The sequence below is a fragment of the Coregonus clupeaformis genome, chromosome 24, assembly GCF_020615455.1.
Source record: "Coregonus clupeaformis isolate EN_2021a chromosome 24, ASM2061545v1, whole genome shotgun sequence".
Lineage (NCBI taxonomy): Eukaryota > Metazoa > Chordata > Actinopteri > Salmoniformes > Salmonidae > Coregonus > Coregonus clupeaformis.
In genome coordinates, this window is record NC_059215.1 from 56,782,819 (window position 1) to 56,792,629 (window position 9,811).

General features: G+C 42.5%; 1 protein-coding gene across 1 annotated transcript in view; it reads right to left on the minus strand.

Moving 5' to 3' along the window:
• LOC121538622 (sterile alpha motif domain-containing protein 10) overlaps positions 1-8,797 on the minus strand; it is a 93,838-nt gene extending 85,041 nt beyond the window's left edge. Inside the window, exon 1 of the mRNA XM_041846805.2 lies at positions 8,619-8,797. Coding sequence (XP_041702739.1) covers positions 8,619-8,631 — 13 coding nt within the window. The 5' untranslated portion in view covers positions 8,632-8,797. The remainder of the gene's footprint in view (positions 1-8,618) is intronic.
• Between the last annotated feature and the right edge of the window lie 1,014 nt (positions 8,798-9,811).

Below are 9,811 nucleotides of genomic sequence, written 5' to 3' on the forward strand. Positions count from 1 at the left end.
CCACAAACTGTTAGGGCCTACATAAAGCTGTCCCAACAGCAGTCCCAAACCTTACCACTGCTACACCTGGCTATCAGCGGAGCCTTGTCTGGCAGCGAAACAGTTAATTCAGCCTCATTTACTGCCTTTAAAAAAACATAGCTGATATGGCTGACTTGCTTAAACAAATGTGGTTTCTACTGACAACTGAGATGTACAAACTATGGCATAAGGGGACGACAAGCGGATAAGAGGCGATCCGTAATTTCGATTAAAAAACATTAATGAGCGAGCTATGACGGACGTAGTCAATATAACTATTTGTTCAGCACTTTTGAAATGCACAGCGACAGAATTCAGAACATGGGTCATTCTTACAGTGTTCTCCCTGTACACCAAGTCAGAACCATAGGATAAATAAATGGGGCATATAAGCAGACAATGAAAGCTCTTACAATATTCGATGATTACATTTCTATAAGAAACAGGTTATAGGCTACATGTGTACCACCAAGTTAGAACAGTAGGCAAAATTAAGGAGGTGAAAATAGACCAAATTATTAGGGTGAGGCACATGGGCTACTAACAGCTTACTACACAAAATACACTTAGTATTACATTCTTAGCTACAGTATACATATCTCCCTTGCATATTACATCATTTATGCAGCAGCATACAAAACATTTTTGGACTCACCTTGTTGTGCTGTGCTCACTTAAACAGGATACGTTTTATCTATAATCTATTCTTGTTCTGAGAAATGAAGGCTATTCCATGCGAGAAATTTAATTTCTTGGCAATTTCTCGCATGGAATAGCCTTCATTTCTCAGAACAAGAATAGACTGATGAATTTCAGAAGAAAGCTCTTTGTTTCTGGCCATTTTGAGCCTGTAATCGAATCCACAATTACTGATGCTCCAGATACTCAACTAGTCTCAAGAAGGACAGTTTTATTGCTTCTTTAAAATCAGCACAACAGTTTTCACAGCTGTGCTAACATAATTGCAAAAGGGGTTTCTAATTATCAATTCGTCTTTAAAATTGATTAAACTTGGATTAGCAAACACAACGTGCCATTGGAACACAGGACTGATGGTTGCTGATAATGGGCCTCTGTACGCCTATGTAGATATTCCATTAAAAATCAGCCGTTTCCAGCTACAATAGCCATTTACAACATTAACAATGTCGACACTGTATTTCTGATCAATTTGATGTTATTTTAATGAACAAAAAAATTGCTTTTCTTTCGAAAACAAGGAAATTTTTAAGTGACCCCAAACTTTTGAACAGTAGTGTATTTTATTACATTGTTTGCAAACTGATATGTGACACGCTCTGCCCCACCTGCCCTGAATGATGGGTCACCACTATGTGTGTAATATATATACAGTGGGGAAAAAAAGTATTTAGTCAGCCACCAATTGTGCAAGTTCTCCCACTTAAAAAGATGAGAGAGGCCTGTAATTTTCATCATAGGTACACGTCAACTATGACAGACAAATTGAGATTTTTTTTCTCCAGAAAATCACATTGTAGGATTTTTAATGAATTTATTTGCAAATTATGGTGGAAAATAAGTATTTGGTCACCTACAAACAAGCAAGATTTCTGGCTCTCACAGACCTGTAACTTCTTCTTTAAGAGGCTCCTCTGTCCTCCACTCGTTACCTGTATTAATGGCACCTGTTTGAACTTGTTATCAGTATAAAAGACACCTGTCCACAACCTCAAACAGTCACAATCCAAACTCCACTATGGCCAAGACCAAAGAGCTGTCAAAGGACACCAGAAACAAAATTGTAGACCTGCACCAGGCTGGGAAGACTGAATCTGCAATAGGTAAGCAGTTTGGTTTGAAGAAATCAACTGTGGGAGCAATTATTAGGAAATGCAAGATCTCACCCCGTGGGGTCAAAATGATCACAAGAACGGTGAGCAAAAATCCCAGAACCACACGTGGGGACCTAGTGAATGACCTGCAGAGAGCTGGGACCAAAGTAACAAAGCCTACCATCAGTAACACACTACGCCGCCAGGGACTCAAATCCTGCAGTGCCAGACGTGTCCCCCTGCTTAAGCCAGTACATGTCCAGGCCCGTCTGAAGTTTGCTAGAGTGCATTTGGATGATCCAGAAGAGGATTGGGAGAATGTCATATGGTCAGATGAAACCAAAACAGAACTTTTTGGTGAAAACTCAACTGGTCGTGTTTGGAGGACAAAGAATGCTGAGTTGCATCCAAAGAACACCATACCTACTGTGAAGCATGGGGGTGGAAACATCATGCTTTGGGGCTGTTTTTCTGCAAAGGGACCAGGACGACTGATCCGTGTAAAGGAAAGAATGAATGGGGCCATGTATCGTGAGATTTTGAGTGAAAACCTCCTTCCATCAGCAAGGGCATTGAAGATGAAACGTGGCTGGGTCTTTCAGCATGACAATGATCCCAAACACACCGCCCGGGCAACGAAGGAGTGGCTTCGTAAGAAGCATTTCAAGGTCCTGGAGTGGCCTAGCCAGTCTCCAGATCTCAACCCCATAGAAACTCTTTGGAGGGAGTTGAAAGTCCGTGTTGCCCAGCGACAGCCCAAAAAACATCACTGCTCTAGAGGAGATCTGCATGGAGGAATGGGACAAAATACCAGCAACAGTGTGTGAAAACCTTGTGAAGACTTACAGAAAACGTTTGACCTGTGTCATTGCCAACAAAGGGTATATAACAAAGTATTGAGAAACTTTTGTTATTGACCAAATACTTATTTTCCACCATAATTTGCAAATAAATTCATTAAAAATCCTACAATGTGATTTTCCGGATTTTTTTTTCTCATTTTGTCTGTCATAGTTGACGTGTACCTATGATGAAAATTACAGGCCTCTCTCATCTTTTTAAGTGGGAGAACTTGCACAATTGGTGGCTGACTAAATACTTTTTCCCCCCACTGTAAATATATATATATTACACACACACTGCTCAAAAAAAAATAGGGAACACTAAAATAACACATCCTAGAGCTGAATGAATGAAATAATCTTATTAAAGACTTTTTTATTTACATAGTTGAATGTGCTGACAACAAAATCACACAAGAATTATCAATGGAAATCAAATGTATCAACCCATGGAGGTCTGGATTTGGAGTCACACTCAAAATTAAAGTGGAAAACCACACTACAGGCTGATCCAACTTTGATGTAATGTCCTTAAAACAAGTCAAAATGAGGCTCAGTAGTGTGTGTGGCCTCCACGTGCCTGTATGACCTCCCTACAACGCCTGGGCATGCTCCTGATGAGGTGGCAGATGGTCTCCTGAGGGATCTCCTCCCAGACCTGGACTAAAGCATCCGCCAACTCCTGGACAGTCTGTGGTGCAACGTGGCGTTGGTGGATGGAGCGGGACATGATGTCCCAGATGTGCTCAATTGGATTCAGGTCTGGGGACGGGCGGGCCAGTCCATAGCATCAATGCCTTCCTCTTGCAGGAACTGCTGACACATCCAGCCACATGAGGTCTAGCATTGTCTTGCATTAGGAGGAACCCAGGGCCAACCGCACCAGCATATGGTCTCACAAGGGGTCTGAGGATCTCATCTCGGTACCTAATGGCAGTCAGGCTACCTCTGGCGAGCACATGGAGGGCTGTGCGGCCCCCCAATGAAATGCCACCCCACACCATGACTGACCCACCGCCAAACCGGTCATGCTGGAGGATGTTGCAGGCAGCAGAACGTTCTCCACGGCGTCTCCAGACTCTGTCACGTCTGTCACATGTGCTCAGTGTGAACCTGCTTTCATCTTTGAAGAGCACAGGGCGCCAGTGGCGAATTTGCCAATCTTGGTGTTCTCTGGCAAATGCCAAACGTCCTGCACAGTGTTGGGCTGTAAGCACAACCACCACCTGTGGACGTCGGGCCCTCATACCACCCTCGTGGAGTCTGTTTCTGACCATTTGAGCAGACACATGCACATTTGTGGCCTGCTGGAGGTCATTTTGCAGGGCTCTGGCAGTGCTTCTCCTGCTCCTCCTTGCACAAAGGCGGAGGTAGCAGTCCTGCTGCTGGGTTGTTGCCCTCCTACGGCCTCCTCCACGTCTCCTGATGTACTGGCCTGTCTCCTGGTAGCGCCTCCATGCTCTGGACACTACGCTGACAGACACAGCAAACCTTCTTGCCACAGCACGCATTGATGTGCCATCCTAGATGAGCTGCACTACCTGAGCCACTTGTGTGGGTTGTAGACTCCGTCTCATGCTACCACTAGAGTGAAAGCACCGCCAGCATTCAAAAGTGACCAAAACATCAGCCAGGAAGCATAGGAACTGAGAAGTGGTCTGTGGTCACCACCTGCAGAACCACTCCTTTATTGGGGGTGTCTTGCTAATTGCCTATAATTTCCACCTGTTCTATTCCATTTGCACAACAGCATGTGACATTTATTGTCAATCAGTGTTGCTTCCTAAGTGGACAGTTTGATTTCACAGAAGTGTGATTGACTTGGACATTATTTTTTTGAGCAGTGTATATACACACACATACAGTGAGGGAAAAATGTTTTTGATCCCCTGCTGATTTTGTACATTTGCCCACTGACAAAGACATGAGCAGTCTATAATTTTAATGGTAGGTTTATTTGAACAGTGAGAGACAGAATAACAACAACAAAATCCAGACAAATGCATGTCAAAAATGTTATAAATTGATTTGCATTTTAATGAGGGAAATAAGTATTTGACCCCTCTGCAAAACATTACTTAGTACTTGGTGACAAAACCCTTGTTGGCAATCACAGAGGTCAGACGTTTCTTGTAGTTGGCCACCAGGTTTGCACACATCTCAGGAGGAATTTTGTCCCACTCCTCTTTGCAGATCTTCTCCAAGTCATTAAGGTTTCGAGGCTGACGTTTGGCAACTCGAACCTTCAGCTCCCTCCACAGATTTTCTATGGGATTAAGGTCTGGAGACTGGCTAGGCCACTCCAGGACCTTAATGTGCTGCTTCTTGAGCCACTCCTTTGTTGCCTTGGCTGTGTGTTTAAGGTCATTGTCATGCTGGAATACCCATCCACGACCCATTTTCAATGCCCTGGCTGAGGGAAGGAGGTTCTCACCCAAGATTTGACAGTACATGGCCCCGTCCATCGTCCCTTTGCTGCGGTGAAGTTGTCCTGTCCCCTTAGCAGAAAAACACCCCCAAAGCATAATGTTTCCACCTCCATGTTTGACGGTGGGGATGGTGTTCTTGGGGTCATAGGCAGCATTCCTCCTCCTCCTCCAAACACAGCGAGTTGAGTTGATGGCAAAGAGCTCCATTTTGGTCTCATCTGACCACAACACTTTCACCCAGTTCTCCTCTGAATCATTCAGATGTTCATTGGCAAACTTCAGACGGCCCTGTATATGTGCTTTCTTGAGCAGGGGGACCTTGCAGGCACAGCAGGATTTCAGTCCTTCACGGCGTAGTGTGTTACCAATTGCTTTCTTGGTGACTATGGTCCCAGCTGCATTGAAATCCTTGTCAAGATCCTCCCGTGTAGTTCTGGGCTGATTTCTCACCGTTCTCATGATCATTGCAACTCCACGAGGTGAGATCTTGCATGGAGCCCCAGGCCGAGGGAGATTGACAGTTATTTTGTGTTTCTTCCATTTGCGAATAATTGCACCAACTGTTGTCACCTTCTCACCAAGCTGCTTGGCGATGGTCTTGTAGCCCATTCCAGCCTTGTGTAGGTCTACAATCTTGTCCCTGACATCCTTGGAGAGCTCTTTGGTCTTGTTCATGGTGGAGAGTTTGGAATCTGATTGATTGATTGCTTCTGTGGACAGCTGTCTTTTATACAGGTAACAAGATGAGATTATGAGCACTCCCTTTAAGAGTGTGCTCCTAATCTCAGCTCGTTACCTGTATAAAAGACACCTGGGAGCCAGAAATCTTTCTGATTGAGAGGGGGTCAAATACTTATTTCCCTCATTAAAATGCAAATCAATTTATAACATTTTTGACATGCATTTTTCTGGATTTCTTTGTTGTTATTCTGTCTCTCACTGTTCAATTAAACCTACCATTAAAATTATAGACTGATCATGTCTTTGTGAGTGGGCAAACGTACAAAATCAGCAGGGGATCAAATACTTTTTTCCCTCACTGTACATAGTTAGGTATTACTGCACTGTTGGAGCTAGAAACATAAGCATTTTGCTGAACCTGCGATAACATATGTGTACATGACCAAAGCGCATCAAAGTGCTGAGGGTTGATGTGAGTAGACAGTTTTTGCGATTGCAAAGACTTGGCAGCTACTTTTTCGATTGACAGTGCACATATTTGTTAGTTAGTTAGCTAGCTACAGTTGAAGTCGGAAGTTTACATACACATAGCCAAATACATTTAAACTCAGTTTTTCACAATTCCTGACATTTAATCCTAGTACAATTTCCCGGTTTTAGGTCAGTTAGGATCACCACTTTATTTTAAGAATGTGAAATGTCAGAATAATAGTAGAGAGAATTATTTATTTCAGTTTTAATTTATTTCATCACATTCCCAGTGGGTCAGAAGTTTACATACACTCAATTAGTATTTGGTAGCATTGCCTTTAAATTGTTTAGCTTGGGGCAAACGTTTCGGGTAGCCTTCCACAAGCTTCCCACAATAAGTTGGGTGAATTTTGGCCCATTCCTCCTGACAGAGCTGGTGTAACTGAATCAGGTTTGTAGGCCTCCTTGCTCGCACACGCTTTTTCAGTTCTGCCCACACATTTTCTATAGGATAGAGGTCAGGGCTTTGTGATGGCCACTCCAATACCTTGACTTTGTTGTCGTTAAGCCATTTGCCACAACTCTGGAAGTATGCTTGGGGTCCATTTGGAAGACCCATTTGCGACCAAGCTTTAACTTCCTGACTGATGTTCAGCCATCCACATAAAGAGACGCATGTGCAATTATTGAACTGGGAACAATTTTACAACATGGCGTCACAATCAGAATTATTGGGAACTATTTGACGCTGGGAAGATTTTTACATGACAACTGGCAATAACTTCACAACGGAGTTGACTACAAATACAAAGTTAGCAATGTCTTTGCAATTGTGACAAACAAGCGATGGATAGAATATGTTTCAAATGAAAACCAAGATGACTGCAAATAATAGCCTACTACATAGGCCTATATAATTAAATGATATTGAAATAAATGTTATGTTCATTCAATTGAGTTTTATTTTGCTAATTTTTGCCTCATATTTCATGATGTGTAACATGTGCACAGTGATTTGCCAAATGTTGATTTAGTGCATTATTATAGAGTAAGCATTAGCCAGCAGATCCGACCTGCTTGCTTACAGCTGCACTAGGGTTGAACAAGCTTCTTGTGTAGATTAAGACATTACAGAGCCTGCGTGAGATATGGTTCAGAAAACGTGGCTCAGCTGTGTCTTAATCTACACAGGAAGCCAGTCCGACCCTAGTGCAGCTGTAAAGCCTGGATAACACCTACAGCCTTTTGCACAAAATGGTAAGCAGCATCATCTAGATGTGTGCAACAAAAGTTCCACATTTCCCTTCTACTACCATTTCTGTCAAGCCATCTACACAATTTGATGCATACATTTGATAAATCCAACTTATGCACCACAGAACAAACTGCAACAGCCTCTGCAACACAATGTTGTAAGTCAAACACAGCATTCCATTGGAAATTAATGTACTTCTGGTGTACAAAAACGCAAGTTTACTGTCGGTGTGATCAAGGTGTAAGCAAGCGGGTCGGATCTGCTGGCTAAGAATAAGCCTCCGCAATATTTGCAGCCATAGGTGATAATATCTTTCTAGTAGCTGATCTATCGTCAGTATAGTGGAATAATTCTAATGTTAAGGTAAGCTGCCTTTCTTTCGGGAACCTATCAGTATCGACACATGCCTCAACAACACACTTAGCGAAAATTCTCTCTGCATGGTGTTTTGGGAAAGGCATGTTACATCTACGGTCATTGTAGGAAAGATGCATTGTTAAAAACACTCCTAAGCCTAAATTCCATAGCTATCGGTAACCGGGCCCTGTTCAGTTCCCCAACACAAACGCGGGGTGTGCTGAAGCAGTGTATGTGTGACACAGTGTCAATAACTCCGAGATAACTGTCCGTTTGCTGGAAAGTATTATTTAATTTTCAACCCATAAATGCTATTTTCATGCAGTGAAGTTCACCCATGAAAACCCAACAGGACACAGTCAAGGTTCTTATGAAAGAGAACTTCAAGGACTGAGGCTACTGAAACAAACCTCAATACGTGAGTGACCAACTTCCTAGAAATTCTAACATGGCAATGTCCCGCGTCATTTATCCTCAATGGATGTTGATCTTTATGCAACATTTACAAAGAACAGAGAATATCTTACAACTCCCACAGCTTATTGACACCATCATACATTCACCTTAATAAGCTAAGAAAGCAAATATGTTGTTTTTGATGTTGACAAGAGAACCCCCACAACCGGTCTGGGAAGGAAAGAAGCCCCTGGTGTAACCTAATGCTTAATACAAATATAGACAGCCTGTTACAAATACCCTTATCTCTATTTTACAAAAGATATACCAACGATTCAAATGAGTAGTTTCATAAATGAAACAACGCTCTTACCGTCCACAGCCATAGTCGGTCTCAGTGTGTATCTCTTTGTGGTTGCCTCAGTAATCGTTTCCCATTGCCTCTGTAGCTGGCTGGCTGGCAAAGTGTGAGAGCGCTCAATTTGTCACTAGCCTACTGCGCGCGTTTTAGGCGCTGTGAATACGGACAGAGAGCACACCGTCTCCTCCGACCGTTTGTTTTCGTTAGTCCGCTACCTCTCTTGTTGTTAACTCCTCCCCCTTTCGTATCTGACCGCCTAGAGACAAAAGGTCACCAACGACAACGATTTTTTTAGTGTTTATCTTATAATATTTTTCGTTGTTAGACTGTGAAATCACCAGGATATCAGCTCAGCTTGATTTGAATTTAGGAAATCTGTTCCCGAGTATTCCCACGCATAGAGGCATATGTGTTCATATCCCAATGTAATCAAGGTGTGAAATGATATCTGTGTGGGATTCATATGGTGAATTTGCACTGTACAAATGATTTATAACTATGGTTCCAACCCCCTGGGAAAAATATCGGCCCATGGCTGAAGGTAATTCGTGACCCCTATAATATGAAGCTTAATAGGCTATATTATAATTTCTGTTAAAAATAGCCTATTCAATGATGAGAAATATGTATCCATTGGGGTAAAGCCTAGAGTAGACCATTCTGATACACAGCTGTCTTTTATTGAATAAAACCCTATATTCCTGTCCTCTTAAATCTTTCTCAATGGCTGCAATTACCAAGATGCAATAAATTAAAACAATTATAAATTGTAGGCTATTGGGAGGTCATTTGATTAGATGAAGAATAATCAAATGAATGGAACAGAGATAATTCCAGGCATTGTGTTGTTCCAGTAACTAGATTTGTCTGATTACAGAGGATGTCTGGACATGCTTGTTCATCAACTGGATCCATTACTCCTGATGAAAGAATCAGGATGATAGTAGAGAATTGTAGAAAAACACGAGTTGAGAACACAGGATGGTCAAAGTAAGCCCTGAAGCCCTCAGCTTGACTGCTGCAGCTGCACTGAGACAGGGAGGAAACGAAAGGCTTGCAGCAAAGCTCCATTAACAAATAGCCACACACTGACTTCCACTATCTCTGTCTCTCTATATGACTAGAATGCCACTGGCCATCTTTTCTGTTGGATAAAGAACAGTGGGATACACTGGACTACAAAGGTGAAGGAGAGAATGTGGAGG